The 17,172-nt window shown below is 41.4% G+C and overlaps 1 protein-coding gene across 1 annotated transcript in view; it reads right to left on the bottom strand.

The window, feature by feature from the left end:
* Positions 1 to 16,101, bottom strand: part of PELI2 (pellino E3 ubiquitin protein ligase family member 2) — a 50,069-nt gene extending 33,968 nt beyond the window's left edge. Inside the window, exon 1 of the mRNA XM_026670206.2 lies at positions 15,702 to 16,101. Coding sequence (XP_026525991.1) covers positions 15,702 to 15,778 — 77 coding nt within the window. The 5' untranslated portion in view covers positions 15,779 to 16,101. The remainder of the gene's footprint in view (positions 1 to 15,701) is intronic.
* Between the last annotated feature and the right edge of the window lie 1,071 nt (positions 16,102 to 17,172).

Genomic DNA, 17,172 nt, shown 5'->3' with positions numbered 1-17,172 from the left:
ATATCAAGACAAGGTGGTGAAGTATTGGTGCTTATCTCTTATTGGAATAAGATGTAATGAATAATTTTGTATGTGCATGCTAAAGTTCAGGTCATCCTCTGGCTCAGGGATGTCAAACTCACAGCATCACAGTGGCATTTCTCTCCTTCGCTAAACCGGCTATGGGTGTGTCCAGTGCGTTACACATCCAGGCTGCAGGCCATGAGTTTGACAGCCCTGCTCTGTCTGATGAGATTGATGGAGAACCTCTGATAGTAACCTTTGAGATTTGCTTTTCCCCATACTTAGAGAGAGCTTACTTCTTCACAAAGAACAGCTTTGATCTTTTTTATAGTACTGGACCTTTTCAAACAATAATGGTTTCACTATCCAAAGAAGAGTTTGTCCTAATGGATTATAACAATTTATTCCAAGGTTAATAGTTACACTTAAAAGCCTACTATAATAACTAAATGTTAACCTAGCTGCAGAATAAAATTCCAATTTCAATCTTGAAAGAAATTTTGTATGCACACTTAAACACACATTATGCCCCACCCATACAAAGAAACAGTTATTCACAAAGGAAGAAACAGGATTGCTGGAATGACTAATGGGAACAGCAATAGGACACAAGAAAGTGACTTACTGATTTATTGACAATATCAAGACTTTTGGTTGTGAAGTTCATGCTAGAATATGGAAGAAACTAATGCATATGCCATAATATCATATTCATCTCCCGAGGAACCATACAGTGAACAAAACAGTAACAACTTGAGATAAGCAGACAACACTATTGCATTATCTGAAAGTGAAAAAGATTCATTCTGAAAGTAAAATGGAAAGCAAAAAATCAAGGTTAGTGTTGAATATTACAAAGGCAATTGTAATTGACTTTTTAGGCCAAAAGTTATTAATTCAATTTTCTTAGACTTAAGAATAGACAAAGGAGTCGGTGTGCTGAAGAAAGGAGGGTCATATCAAAGTGAGGCAAGATCATGAAGAATAGTGTAAGGATATTTAATATCAGATTAAACTGCAGAGTAATAAAAATAATGCTCTTTCCAGTATAGAGAAAGAAAGATGTCTCAAAGTTCATGTGTACGAGTGAAGTATTATGGACAATAAATCAGTTTGGCTATTCCTCAAGCTGATAATCCACAGAATTTACATTATTTGGGGCATGTGAAATGAAAAGATGATAGACTAAGAAAAAAAACACCTTATTATCTGTGGCAAAGATAAAGGAAGCAGAAGGTGAACACAACCAAAAACTGAAGGATGGGAAAATCGTATTTTTCCACAAAAGCATCTTATCTAGGTTGATCAAGTATATACAAATAAAAGTTCTGGTAGATACAGGGGTAATAACACTTATTAAAAAATGCTCAACATTTTTGATGGAATAAAAAGCAAGTGAATTTTTTTATTTGATTTATATTGCCGCCCATTTCAACAAGTGACTCTGGACAGGGTACATCATAAAATATTACAATAATTGAAGCTGTCTCGCAAAAGGCCAACAGGGTCAGGATCATCCTGATATCTGAAGGGAGAATATATCAGAGGGCATGAGCTACAGGACTTAGCATGCCCAACCTGCCTGACCAAATTGGATGAGTAGAAATGATTGGGAAAAGACAGTTCTTAAGGTAACCCAATCCCAAACCATGAAGGGCTTTAAAGAAACCAGTACCTTGAATTGCACTCAGAAACATACTGATAACCAATTCAGTTCACAAAGCAATGGTGTTACATGTGCCAAATATCTGACACCCTTTACTTCATTTGCAGTCACATTCTGTATCAGTTGAAGCTTCTGAATGCTCTTTCAAGGGCAGCCCTACATAGACCTCACTGCAATAATCCAAATGAGAGTGGCTATGAGCAAAGCATCCCAAACCAGGAACATCCTAAGGTATTCAAAAACCCTCCTGGCCATTGCTGCCACCTGCTCTTCTAGCAGGAGCTATGAGTTCTCAGATTACACATGGGGCCTATCTGGGACAATGTCACCCAATCAGGGACTAGTGGTAAAAAGAACTTATCACCAGAAGGCCCAAATACCCAAAGCCACCCTGTTTGGCTTGGGTTGAGTCAAAGACCCCTGCACCTCATCCAGATCCTTACAGCCTCCAGGCATTGAACACGACATCCATGGCAACACTCACTTAGCAGTCTTAGTTTTAGCTCGGCTATGTATTGCAAAATTATGGCTGGAGATTTTAATCAAATTGTCAATCCTTTACTAAATCACAAAATTGCTCCATCTAAATCCAATTCTAGCATTGAATGAAAAATATTGCTTGAACATCAGAAGTTAATTAAGTAGTTATATAATAACTGATAAAATTTTTAGGATAAACATGTACTTTTGTAATCAATTCTACATTTCCTGGTATCTTAGTTGAACAGGTTACCGTAGTACGGTAAGAACTCTAGCTATATCAGATTATGTCCAATGTAATTATCTCTGTCTGTTCAATAAGATCAGACAATGCCAGCATGCCCCAGGTCCTGTCTCTCAAAAAATTTATCTTATGAAAGCCAGGAGATGAGTTTTCTCCATTGATGCTCCTTCCTATGGAATAGTATTACCCCTGAGATCCAGCTGGCCCTGATCCTGTCTGCCTTTCATAAGGCTTTGAAGACCTGTTTGTTTTCCCAGGCACTGAGTTATGAGGATTTGTGCATCTGTCTGGTTTGATTACTTTTATTATGCCTCTTGTGTAAAACAGAAAAAACTCTCATTCAAGATAGTTATCCCTTTGATGTTATAAGACATAAATTGAGTTATTTAGGCCAATGCTGTTAGGGATCTAGTAACATTGAAATAAGGTTCATTTCAAAAAGGCCTGTAATAAGATTTTTCCAAACTCCTTCAGTGAGGTTTATGTAACTATGTGTTTGAAGGTTGGTAAAGATTTTGCTAACTTTTTCATGTAAAAAAATATTGATAGTGATCCTAGGTGATAAATGACATTACCTTTAATTATTCATAATATCTGTTTAGAGGTGGTTATATAACATCTGATAATATTACTAATGCTGGCACAAATTATCCATTATGGCAACCAAAGCTATTTCAATAGCTTGGTTAAAAGCTGATAGATATGGCTTTAGAAAATCTGGATCAAACAGATACATCTGAAACTATATGGCCACAATATTCCCAGAAACTGAATATTTGAGGTTAATCATAATTGTGTACTATAAATCTCCCAGTCAAGATAGAAGGGAGGAACATATACCTCTTGCAAGGAAGAGATCTCATTTCTGCATATATTCTGTCCTTGGTCTTGAGACTTAAAAGATTTTTAGGGAATAAATATCAAAGACAGCTCTATGAAAAGTGGAGCGGACTATGATGGAATAAAAGGCCAGCAAGCAGATTGATTCTGATAATTTCTCTCCTGATAAGACACCCTCCTGGCAGAAGTAATTGCCACGAGAAAAACCACCTTAAGGGTCAAAAACTGAAGTAACACCAACCTAAGGGGTTCAAACGGAGGCTCCGTCAGGGCCAGCAACACCTTAGGAAGGTCCCACGTGGGGAACCTGTGAACCACAGGGGGATGGAGGTTGGAAGCCCCTTTTAAAAACCTACAGATTGATGGATGATGTGACAGGGAAGAATATTTTTCCCAGGACAGTACGGATGATAGAGCCGCTACCTGACAGTGTAGGGTGTTAGGTGCGAGCCCTTTATCCAGCCCGTCTTGAAGGAATAGCAACACCTCTGCCACCCGTTCCTCCAACATCTTCTGAATGATCCCCGGAATGATGGGAAGAGGGAGAAAGGTGTAGAGGAGACCCGGGGGCCATCTGCTCCAAAGCGCATTGGTCCCCTCCACTCCCTGAGAAGGAAATCTAGTGAAAAACCTGTTTACCTGACTGTTGAGGGGAGTGGAGAAAGGTCTACTGCTGGAGCCCCAAATTTGAGAGAAAGATCTCTGAACAGAGTAGGGTGGAGGCTCTACTCTGCGTGGTCGACCTTGCTCCGACTCAGCCAGTCAGCCTGGACGTTGTCGACCCCAGAGATGTGGTCTGCCCTGATGGACAACAGGTGCCTCTCCATCCACTGCCCCAGGCATTCGGCTTCCCTTATCAGGGCCCTGGATCTCATCCCCCCTTGTCGGTTGACACGCACCTTTGTGGCCACATTGTCCGTCATCACCAACATGTGGGACCCTGCCACAGTGGTCCTGAAATGTTTCAGTGCCAGGAAGATGGCCCTGAGCTGCAGCCAATTTATGGGGCAGGCCCTGTCTATCCGAGACCAACTCCCTTGGGCTATCTCACCAGCTAGATGGGCTACCCAACCCTGGAGACTGGCATCTGTGCAAGATCCTGTCCGGTTCGTTGAATGGATGGTCCCTCCAAATAGCCAGAGATTGCCACCACTTGAATGAGTGACATATATGTGGTGGAATCTATACCCTGGGGAATGTGTGGTTGGCTCCTGCCCATGGAAAAGGCAGCAGGAACCACTGAAGAGATCAAGAATGGAGTCGTGCCCACGGGATGATGCCAATGCAGGAGATCATCTTCCCCAGTAGTTTGGAAAGCTGAGACAAGGGGACTGTGTGTTGAATCTGACAGATGATTTCGTTGAGGCTTTCTCCACAATCTGGAGGGAGAAAGACCTGGCAGAGGGCCGTATCGATGACTGCGTCCAAATGAAGGAGTTGGGTCATGGGAGAGAGATGGCTTTTCCTGAGGTTGATGGAAAACCCATGGTCCTGCAGGCACTGCAATGTGATTTGGAGGTCTCAATGTGCGGAGTGGATTGATGTAGACTGGATCAAGATGTCATCCAAGTAACATTGGATCCTCACCGTAACTGCACAAAGCGAAGCCACCAATGCCACCAGAACTTTGATGAAGACCCTTGGGGCCAACGAGAGCCCGAAGGGAAAGGCCCAGTACTTGAAGTGTTCATTCTGGTAACAGAAACGAAGAAACTGGCAGTGATGGGGCCAAATGGGGATATGGAGGTAAGCCTCTGTGAGGTCAATGGAAGAGAGGAGGTCGCCCTCCCAAACGGTCTCTAGGATCAAATGCAGGGTCTGCATTTTAAAAAGCCTGTATGGGATAAACTTGTTCAAAAACTTGAGGCCGAGGATGGCTCGCCATCCCCATCCCCCGATACCTTTGGGACTAGAAGAGCCAAGAGTAAAAGCCAAGCCCTCGCTGATCCACTGGAACCAACTGAATGGCCCTTATGTCCACTAGGTGTTAGATGGCCGATTCCATAAGAGCCTGTTTCGAACTATCCCGAGAAACAGGACAGTTCACAAAAAAACTTGGGGGTGGCGAGAGGAACTCCAGCTGCAAACCCAACCTCACCGTACTGAGTACCCAGGCGTCCAACATTGACACTTCCTATCTGGAGGCAAGGAAGGCCAAATGACCTCCAATGGGGGGAGAACGGGAATTCACTTGAGGCGTCAGAATGAATGCCCCCTCCTCCACGAAAGGGCCATTTACCTGTATTTTGTTGCTGTCTGCCAGCTGCCTCTGGTTGTTGCTCTTGGAGGGGGGGCACGCCCTCTGGGGCTAGGCTCGGCCCGGAAGTAGGAGGGCCGGAAATACGGATCTGGACGATAATCCACCTCTTTCCTGTCAAAAACAGCACCTTCCTCTTGTCCCTGGCAGGTTTAAAGGTAGAGTTCCAGGGCGTCGCCAAAGAGCTTTTCACCTGTGCAGGGAGCCGAAGCCAGCTTCCACTTTCGGTGAGAGTCAGACTGCCAATTTCACAGCCACAGGAGCTGTCTCGCTGCCATCGAGGAGGCCATGGCCCTTGAAGCGAACTTTGCTGAATTCAGAGTGGCATCCACCATGAATTCCGCAGTTGCAATAATCTTATTCAGATCCTGGTGTGATCTGAAATCAGTGGGTGGTAATCGATCTTGTAGTTGATGCAGCCAGCAGAGCGAAGCTCTCGTGAAGAAAGATGCTGCAGTCGAGGCCCGGACTGCCCAGGCTGCAGTCTGGTGGTTGCGCTTGAGAGTCTGTTCAGACCTCTTGTCCTCAGCCTTGAGCACGTCCTCTGGTTCTGTGGGGGTGCCAGATGAGGGGAACGAGGCCACGACTGGAGCATCTACATAGGGCACTACAAGATCATTGGTCAAGGAAGGGCCAACATTGTAAAACCGCCTGTCATGAGATGAAGGCCGAGGCCCTGCAGCAGGAGATGCACTCTGTTCTTTGACCAGATCAAGAAATAAGAGAGGAGAGGGGAGGACCTCTGTATAGACCACCGGCTTGGAGAAGTGGGAGTCACCATGGCTAGATGAATCCCCTTGGGGTTCAGGGGCTACCTCCTCAGGAGTTAACTGGGTGGTGACCAATGCCTTACGGAGGAGTGGCTTAAATAAGGCAGGTTTAAAGACAGCAGCAGAGGGGGGCTGTTCAGGACGAAATTCCTCCTCATCTGATAATTTGGGGTCCCTGATCTCTCCCTCTTCTTGCTCAGACTCTGAAGAGTGACTGTGTTCAGAGGAGGTGGTATAATCCCTCTCATCATAATCTCCCCACTCAGATTGGGTAGAAGGACCGCTATACACCTGATGTCTGGAGTACCCCCTCTGTTGGAGCTGAGTCAAAGCTGGGGAGCTAGCTAGGGGCTGGCTTTTTATATAGAGGCAGACTCAGCTCTATGACATCACAGGGAGAAGTCTAACCCATCCTGGACTCTCAGCACAGCGTGGATGAGAATTAAACATTCTCATTTCATATTCATCTCCTGGTAAAAGTATATCAACACAGAATACTGTTCAAAGAAAGTAAAGCAAAATGAATAAAAGCAAGTTAGGAACTGTCCACACTTCCAAACAACATACTGTATAAAAAACTACCTAGGAATAAGTCCCAATGAATTCAGGGGTTACTTTTTCAAAACAGATATGAATTGAACTACATCAATCTGAAATTTTATCTAGAAAGATTCCTGTTATTTCACATTTTAAAAAAGGAAATCGTGTGAAACACTTCCTTTGTTCTACAGTGAAACAGACAATGGAACTGAGTAGAGCAGATGGCAATAAGAAAAAAGAAAAATATTTTCTGAAATATACATTATATCTGTGTAGAATGGCTGTCATCAGTCAAACTTTTCATAGACAATTAGATACAATTTTTAAAACCACCAACAATTTCATCCATGAACATTATTATGTACCAAATCATAAAATGTTTCCTCTGATCCCCATCTATTAGAAAAACAACAATCATTTTATGACTTTGAGTTACCCAACTATAGAAAGAGAAAGCTACCTAAACTGCCTTCCACCACCCCATCCCAGACAAGAACTGCACCATGGAGAGAAGAGAGGCAACCTTTTTTCCAAAATGGCAAAAGGGAAAAAATGCTCATTATTAAACACACTTTCAAATCTAATTGCCTCATAAAGGCCAATCAAAGATATCAAGTGGACATTTACAACTGTAGTATTGTAGGAGTTAAAAAGTAATGAGCCATAATGTTTATAACTGTTTTGCTGCAATTAAAAATTTAGATATAAGCAGATTAAGATATAAGCAGAATGGATGATATTCTGAAATAATAACTGCAATGATCACTTCATAGTCAAAATGTATCACACACCTACATTTTATTCTCTTTATAGGGATTATCTGCCTCAAAATTCTTAAGTTGTTTTTGGTGGCACTGACCAGACATGTATTTATTACATTACCCAACACACCATGCTTATTTCTTTCACACTATAGATAGCCCCCCACATTCTCATGTTCTGTATTTCAGCAAGATAATAATCTAAATATACCTCCAAATCAACCATGATTATTTGAAAAAAGATAAAGGTTTTGGAACAGCCCTCAAAATCTCCACAATTGAATACTACATAAAATCTTGCCGAGAAAAAATGTGCAAGGAGAGGTGAGAAAAAATTTCAAAAGCAAGAATAGAAAATCTTGGCTGGCTACAGAAAATGTTTAGAAATGGTTATTTCTGTCACAATAGGAGCTATAAGGTATGGTCTAAAAGAATGTACAAATTTCTGCATCTGTCACATTGGCTGTTTCTTATTTTCAATCTGAAAATAATTGTACTTAAATAGCAGAGGGTTGGACTAGAACAGTGGCCCCCAACCTTTTTTGTGCCACGGCCCGGTACCGGCATCACAAAATGATCCGCGGCCCGGTACCGGCATCAGCACGCATGACAAGGCAAGGCGAGCCGAGCGACCGGCCAGCCAGCCGTCCCCCGCTTCTCCCCGCCACCTTCAACTCCTCCTTTGTACCTTTGTCGATGGGCTTCGCTTCGGGACGGCTTTGGGACGGTCGCTCGGCTTGCCTTGCCTTGAGTGCTGAAAGAATCCCCGTGCCTTAGTTTCGTTCGAAGCCCCCCCCCTTTGATGAAACTAAGGCGCGAGAATTCCTTCAGGACCCAAACGCCACTTTCCAACCGGAAAAGCTCACCTGGAAGCACTTTCTCGTCAAACAAGATGGCGGTGCCCAGCAAACCGGCGACCCGGTAGGAAATGTTCCACGGACCGGTACCGGTCCGCGGCCCGGTGGTTGGGGACCCCTGGACTAGAAGACCTCTAAGATTCCTTCAAGCCCTATAATTCTAATAAGCATATATTCAAATTTGCAGAAAGATATCCTGTTTAATAGTATACTATGCAGCTGTCCACTTCTGTTCAAGTAAAGATTCATTGAAGCATACTGTACAATTTGAGAGCTGCCTAAATTTTTACATACAACTGCATTAAGATTTAAATGAAGCTCTGAGTGATGTGTTATTGTGTAATAATATCACAGATTTATGTACTCTTCTAAATATTTCACAAATCTTACCAACTGAAGTTTTTTCTGGAGTCTAGAGAGTACATTATAGTTCTTGTACTGATAGCTTTATATTACGGGGGGGGGGGGCGTAGATTTTTTTTTTATCCAGCCTTTATTGTTTTTATAAATAATAACTCAAGGTAGCAAACATATCCAATATTCCTGACATGAGGATCCTGGTACAAATAAAACATGGTCATTTCCTATGTGCTACAGAATATAGAAAGCAAATTTTACAAATTTTAAACTCTCTTGGAGTACATTGGCTTTACATCAAATGTTATGTCAGAGAACAAAGTCCATCCAAAGGATAAGCTTCTCAAGTACCCCTTTAATATACTGCATCTTCTGTGAAAAATCAATTATTTGAAGAGGGTAGAACATGGGTAATGGCTATTGAGTTGTTGAGCAGTCTGCAAAGTGTGCATTATCTAAATATTTAAATAGGCCCACAGGATGAGAACAATTTCAGGGCAAAAAGGCCATTGTCAGTACTTTAGCTGTTTTACAGAGGACCAAACGGGAATAGGGTCTATTTTAAATATTGATTTATACCAGAGATAATCCCCCCACCAAAAAATGCCAGTCCATATATGACTAGCATTTCATATGTTCTTCAGCATCAGCAAATTCTTTCACTACCGCAGGATGAAATTCATCTAATTCTGGACTTTACAGTCCAAGTAATTAGTATTCTTTGACTGTGTTCCTACTTCTCAAGTTTCAATCCTTTTCTTTTAGCCTGTTCTTTATCATTCCCTACAGAATAAATACCCAATCCGAAACAAAATGTGGTCGTGACAATGTAGGTGATGTGACTGCCAGAACAGGAACGAGTTTTTTTTCTCATTGTCTCCTTACTGAAATTGTGAAAAAGTTTATATATTGTAGTTCCAGTTTAACTATTGTTTGTAGTATAAAACTACAAATGACTGGGCTGGCAGAAAATGCTAAGTGAAAAACTATAATTTGTAACTATAATTTATCACTCATATGTCAGGCGCAAGAAATCAGGAGCCAAGGGTGTCCAAACGAATACCAGTTCAATGCATGCTAACGCTTTCTACAAGAATATGAACTACTAACAGTCAAAGCAAATTGGTGGTAGATAAGAATTCAAGGTGGGCCAAACTTGGATCTCTTGTGTGCACCAAGGGACTCAAGACTGGTGATGCGCTTGACTCATTCCTTCACCTAGTCATCTCCTACATCATAATTTATAACTCGCACAAGCTTGATTCACAAAATACCACAAATCACTTCATGGTAAGATGGGCAGTAAACAAATTTAACAAGCAAAAAAATATTAAGCCAAAACCATACAAATCACATTTTATAAAATCAGTTAATGTTACCTTTAAATCATAAATTACTATTATCTTAATGATGACATAGTCAATCAATCATGGTTTAAAAAAAATCAAGATATAGCCACTATGTATTTCCAAAACTTACACATGTACAATCTAAAAGGTTTTAGAAACAGAGTGCCTTTCTAACCATGCACATTGCAAAGTACATTAATCCTTTCTAATCACACAAATCTTCCTTCTCAGACAATTCAATTTGCCTGTCCAAAAGCATACATATACATATTTTATTGCTACATCAATTACTATACAGTTTTTAAAATATACCAGGTAATATCTGCAGACTTGAATAGGTGTATAATTTATCCTTACAAAAAATATTGCTAAATAATTTTATTACTAAAATGCATTAAATACTTTACAAAATAAGCTAAACTGCAGACAAATCAGCAGAAAAAAATAATGGTTGCAATAAGCACTTTCTAACATGTTTTTCCTCCAAGTTTATATTTGTACAGGTATTGCTATTTTGACACAGATAAGGATAAAATGTTAAGCATCTTACAAAACTGTATTTTATGTCACTATTTTAAACTTTTCTGTTACTGACAACTTTTTTTACAACATATTTTCTTTGAAACAATTTTCTTGTGGACTTTAAAAAACATTAACTGAAGCAAAAAAAAAGTTTATTTTAAAAAAAAACTAAAAACAATACTAGTTAAAACAGACAAAATTGTAAAGGTGCAATAATTTGTTACATTAATTTACTGATATATTACAAGCCTTGCTGAAAAATGAATCTGGTTAGTGTATCTTTCTAAATGTAAAATAAGACAAATCTAGGATTTTTGGGATAGGTCAAATAGCTTCAGCAGATTTGCTTCTTTTAGTCTTTTTAATCCATTACTTAATTATTCAAATCTCATGTCTGATATTTATCAGATTAACATGAGATATTACCACATTCTCTCCCATCCCAAAGTACTGTATACAATATTCTTGTCTCTAATATCATTATCAATGAATATTTTCCTGTGATATTGGCATACTTCCCCAAATTTGTAATAGCTGGCAGCCTAAATTAAACACCTTTTACCACTTTCTTAAAGCCTTCCTAACTAGCAAATCATGTATTACTCAACAGCACCTCCTTTATGGCCTTTTCAAGTTCCATTGCTGTGGTATTACTAGATCATTAGATAAGAGGGTCAGTTTTACAATAGGAAATATAAATGGTTTTCATCACATAATCTGAAATGACATCTTTTTTCTTAAAAAATCCCTCTTTTGTTTCATGGCATATAATCACTTCCTTTTTCTTGGAGATTTTTTTTATTCAATTAATTAATATCATCCAAGTTGTGTAGGTAGTGCTTCTTCTGTCACAGTCCAAGTTTCTTTGATTTAGGAAATAATTATTTGATCCAGTTTTATTTCTTTCATATTTAAACCATTTTCATCACAATCAATCTTTGACAGTGAAGAGAAATTCATAGAAGAAATTGAACACCTCATTTTTCTGCCAATAAATAGGTTTTTAATTGTCACAATATAATTAAAATAGTCACATATTTAACACATAAGCTATTCAACATCTCTAGCCATTTATGAATGTGATTATCTGATTCACAACCTTGTTACCTAAAGTTCTTCATTCTCAAAGGCAACAAATAGCAGATGATTACACAATTACTTATTCTAGCCTTTTTTTAAAAAATGCCGAACAGATGTTCAAGCTGTTCTGTGATTATTTTCTACTAATGATCCAGCTTTGGGAAGAAGTAGCATTATGCTATTTACGGAATTACTGAGTGATTAAGCTTCTTGAAAAGGTGTCTTAGAAGAGATATAGATGTTTAGAGTAAAAACAACAAATAAAATCTAGTTTCTCTGCATTATTGTGGGCTGATTTTGTTCCAGTCTCAATTCTCATTCTTGGTGTTCCATGCTTTAAATATAATTTTAACTTTATTAAATGTGTCATGCTACAATCCAGACAGAATAAGATTAAACATATCTCTTGCTCAAACTGAAATACTCATACATATTAAGTGCCTCTCTAATGACCCTTAATAACTAGCAAAAGTAGTCATTTAGCATTAAATATCTCAAGTGCTTCCACAGAGACATTGCAGGGTGGGGGAGGCAAGAGATATAAATATTCAGAACAAAAAGTAAGGATAAATTCAGCCCTACAAGATTTTGTGGGGGAAAGCTATTTGCCATTTCACAGTGCAATAGTTTTTGTCCACAAGCCTTACAGCACATATAATTAGTTCATAGGAAATAATAATAATAATAATAATAATAATAATAATAATAATAATAATAATTGGAAACAGTTCAAGCTGCATTCAATTATCCTGAACTTATATCTATAATATTTGTTCCAAGGCTTCCAATTGCATAAAGCAAATAACTACAGTTCAATTACCTGAATTAACAATTACATGCTGAACAGAGTTCCAGAAGTGGCAAGACTTTAATAGCACAGATGAGGTCCATGCTGTCAGCATACCTCTTCTCCAAGTAAACTGTTCTTTGCTGATAGCAACATAAACTAGATATTTCCAATAATTATTATTTAGATAAACAGCTTTTCTACAAATAGGTTTTTTGTGGAAAAGGTTTGATACTTTTCAAATATTTGAAATCATGTTATATTTTCATAATTTTCTGAAATCAACTATAGGAGGTAGAATCATCGTGCCTGATCTCTAAAAAAAGCTAAGCCAGTTTAAACCTGTTTAGTTCTTGGAGAGGAGATCACTAGGAAATTCAAGATCTTTATAAGCTTAAATCTTACAAAAAGGTGGCAATAGTAAACCACATTCATGGTATTGCCAAGAAAACTAAATAGATGCTCCTGTATGGTCATCAGGAGTTGAATTCAATTTGATGAAGCCTTTATATTTACTTCACTTATATTCTCAGAAAAAATATTTAAAATAATCAACTTCTTTGGAATCAGATTTTGTCAAGTTTTCTGTCAAATTCAGTGCTATTAAAAACAACCCTATTATAAGGACCTGGTTAGAAAAAATGCTAAGAAAAAGGTCTCTGCTACTGATGCTTCTGTCAAGTCCAATCCTTCCATATTGTTTATGAAATAAGCAAACAGCTACTATAGTGCTATTTCATAGTAAAACCTCTACACAGTAAATTTCATTTGAAAGTCTTAATATTCTATTTATTTGATCATGCAAATGTTATGCACTTTTAGTTAACATTTCTAAACACAAGGTTTGCTGGGAGTGAATAAACAGATTTAAATGGCTTATATTCAATTTTTATGGCACTCAGACATGAACTCCACATTCAAACAATAAGGATGGAGAAGAACACCAAACTAGTGACATGGATTCCACCACCTCCAACCTCCACTGCTGTTTCCACATGTTTCCACATGTTTACTATTTCATAGATTCACCAACACTATTCAGTCTTCTCTATCACAAGGCATACCAGAGAAGTAAAACAATTATCACTATAATTAATACATTCTAGAATGGCATGAGATCAATTGTAAAAGTACCCCGAAGTCAAGACTACACACATCTCCAAACCAGATGGGGTAATGTCAGTTTACCTTCTCCACTGTATGCTTTTTTTTTAAAGCATGCTAAGAAGTATCCAACTTACAAGCAATGCATTAAAAAAAAATACTGCAAATTGCTGCCCTCCCAACAGTACACATTTCAGAAGGCCCAGAGTGTCTCTTTTACCATCCAGAATGCTCCTATAGAATGGGTCAAAGAATTACATTGGCCATCCAACAAGCAGACACAAAACTCCAAGGAAATAGTCTTAATGTTGGAACAGCTATTAATCCCAACAAATGCAGTATCCTGCAATACAGTTCAAACTATATCTAAGATCTAGAGAAAGTAAACCCAAAATAACAAGGTTGACAAAGAGCCAATCCCTTATCCCAATCTGGGACCCATATAGCCAATTAAGCAGGTTCCCAGCATTACACTTCTGTATCACCATATTTCACCCCTTTTGGAGATCTTTCATCTCAAGGCAGAATATGGGGAAAAGATAAAGGTGAGTGAGAATGGCCACAGGCAGAGATAAGATCTGCTCAGTCCCAATGAAACAGGGCCTCCCCCCCCCCCCATAATCAGTGTTATAATCTCACTGCTAAGCATTCAGCATGGGACTACAGTACAAACATGCTAACACTTGCCTGCCCCTCCTTCCTCACTCATTAATTCCCTATTTCTCCCACCCCTCCATCAACCATCACTCCTTTTGCCCATGCGGGGAGGCTTTCTAACCAGGCATGTTATGTTTCCTTTCCTCCCCCTCTCCCCCTGACCTTCAAGACCCACCATTCCCACAACAAGCAGATCCATGCCTCCCCGCAGGGTGCACTTTCTCTCTAACCAACCCCCACCCCACCAGTGGCGGATTAAGGCTCACTGGTGCTCTAAGCATTGACAAATCTTGGTGCCCCCCCCCTTCGTATATGCAAGATTTATTTTTTTTTACAAATCTTCATTGGGTTTTTTTTTCTTTCTTTCTCAAACTTGGTGGTGCCCCCTTTGGGCCTGGTGCCCAAGGGACGTGCTTAGTCTGCTTAATGGTTAATACACAACTGGGGCCCCCCCCCTCCCCATCAACACTTCCCAAAAAGTGGAAGGCGAGACTCCCCCCCCATATCCGAAGTGCGTCCCGGAATACTTTGAGCGTCTAGCCCAGGGGTGTCCAACCTTGGTCACGTTAAGCCTGGAGGACTTCAACTCCAACAGCAAAGCTGGCTGGGGAATTCTGGGAGTTGAAGTCCTCCAGGCTTAACGTGACCAAGGTTGGACACCCCTGGGCTAGCCCATCATCTGCGCCTTCTCTCACCTCCACGAACTTTTCGTGTTCTTTTTTGGGGGGTGGGAGGAGAGGCCATTAATTAAAATGTTCCCGCACCTCCTTTCATCGTCCAACACACGCCCGGAGGCCCTGAGAGAGAGAGAGAGAGAGACCCGACTCCCCAGCTGGTTCCCGCTTCGAAATATTTTCCCGAGGGGGGACATAATTCTTGCCCCGCTTCTCCTCCGCTCGCCAGGCAGAGGGGCCGACCTTCCACGCATTTAGGCGCGCACTTTCTTCCCCGGCTTTAGCCCCCTCGGCGACCCGAGCCTTCTCGCTTCCCCCCGGCCCTCCTCCCCTGTAATAAGGCTTATTACACCTCCGCTCCCACCCACCCACCCACCCCGTCGCCCGCCTTCTCCCCGACCGTGGGCCCGAGGCCTCGGGGGTCACCCGCACCACGCAACTCTCTCAACGGAGCAGCTCCCAGCCTCGCCTCCCTCTCGGGGGGTGCGGGTGGGGGCTCTCCCCAGCTGCCCACCCCGAAAGAGCGCCGGCAGAGCCCGCTCGTAACTAGCGCCCCTCGGGCTGCGGAGTTGTGCCCTCCAGAGGCAAAAGGGGTGGGTGGGGATGGCAAGGGGGGATATCCTGCCCACCCGCGCTTCTCCCGCGACGCCACTCCGCCGCCGGCTTCAGCCTCAAAGGCGGGGGGGGGGATGCCCCGCCGGAGCCCCGACCCCACCGCAAGCGCAGCGCCCCAGCCTTGGCAGCCGCCCTTACCCGAGAACCATGAGTTCTCCATATTTGACGGGCTCCTTGTTGGGCGCGCAGTGCTCCTCCTGGCTAGGAGAAAACATGGGGCCACCGCCACGGTTGTCGTCGTCGCTATAATCCCATGCGGGGCAAAAACGGCATTCGCCAAAAGAACAGCAGTAACAGTCACCAAACAGGACGTTTGGCTGGAGACCTTTCCTTCATAGTCGCCGAGCCAGCCAGCCAGCCAGCGGTCGGTCGGTCGGGCGAAATATCCGGGTTGCCTTTGCTTGGTGCGCCCGCCGACGCGGACCCTTCGCTTCCCCTCTCTGCGCTCAAGCCAACAGCGACAGACGCGACTGCCCGAGGGGGGATGAGGAGAGACCAACTACTAGAGCGCCTACCCAGAAAGGAGGCGTGGAACGGCCCCTCCTCTCGGCTTTCTCCGGTCCTTCCACGCTCCCCTCGTCTTCCGTCAAAAACCGTGATGGTATCTTCCAGTCTGTTATGTAAACATAGAGTACGAAAAGGGAAAGGGGGAAGTTCTTAAAGGGCTGCTGCCCTGTTAAATCAATGTTTCCTTCATAAGAAAAGACAGGCGTTGTCTAGCGCCGTCTAGCGGAGGCTTTGTCCGTCTCTCTCTCTCTCTCTCTTTCTCTCTCTCTCTCTCTCTCTCTCTGCTGCCAAAAGCTTTTTCTATAATAATTGGACTACTGTACTGTATGCAGTCAATTATCAAATAGGGGTCGGGACGGAATTACGGAATTTACGATAGTACTTAGTGAATATGAGCTTAAGTTTAAGAGTAGACAAAGAAAATAGTAGGTAAGTTAATTTAGGGAACTCACTGCCACAAGGTATGGTTGTGACCATTATTCTATCTAATATGAAGGAGAAGATGGACATATACCTCTAGAATCTGAGTAGTAACCACGTTACTCTAGCTGAAAAAAAGACAATTCTTTCAGGTCAACAAATGTATAACGCCAAAATATTTTCTGGACTGTGTACAACAGTAACATGAAGTAGCATTGTGGGATAAATGTAGATAGTGGAAACAATGAAGATAAAGAGAAATTAAACAGAGAAGGTAAAAACAGTAGGTGGCTGTATAAAAATGTATTTATTAGATTTGATCCTGCCTTTATAAGTAACTCAAGCCAGTGAACATACCTTATGCTCTTTCCACTTCCTATTTCCCCCTACAACAACAATCCTGTGAAGTGGATTGGGCTGCGAGTGGCTAGCCCAAAGTCACCCAGCCACTTTTCATATTAAAGCAGGATTAGAACTCACAATCTCCTGGTTTCTAGGCCAGCACCTTAAATCAGTACACCAAACCACGTATGGTTGGTGCATATAATTTCACTGATGCAAATACTGTATATTGTGGCTCAACCCCACCCACCCACATTTCTATGTTTAAGCCAATGTGAGATATAGAATTCATTCAAGAATTAGCTACTTCATCTTGACATTGGTCTTTGAAGTTCAGAAA

Source organism: Notechis scutatus, chromosome 1, assembly GCF_049901735.1.
Source record: "Notechis scutatus isolate UNSWTSFEM ecotype Mainland chromosome 1, rNotScu1.2, whole genome shotgun sequence".
Lineage (NCBI taxonomy): Eukaryota > Metazoa > Chordata > Lepidosauria > Squamata > Elapidae > Notechis > Notechis scutatus.
This window is presented reverse-complemented; position numbering and strand designations above follow the sequence as displayed.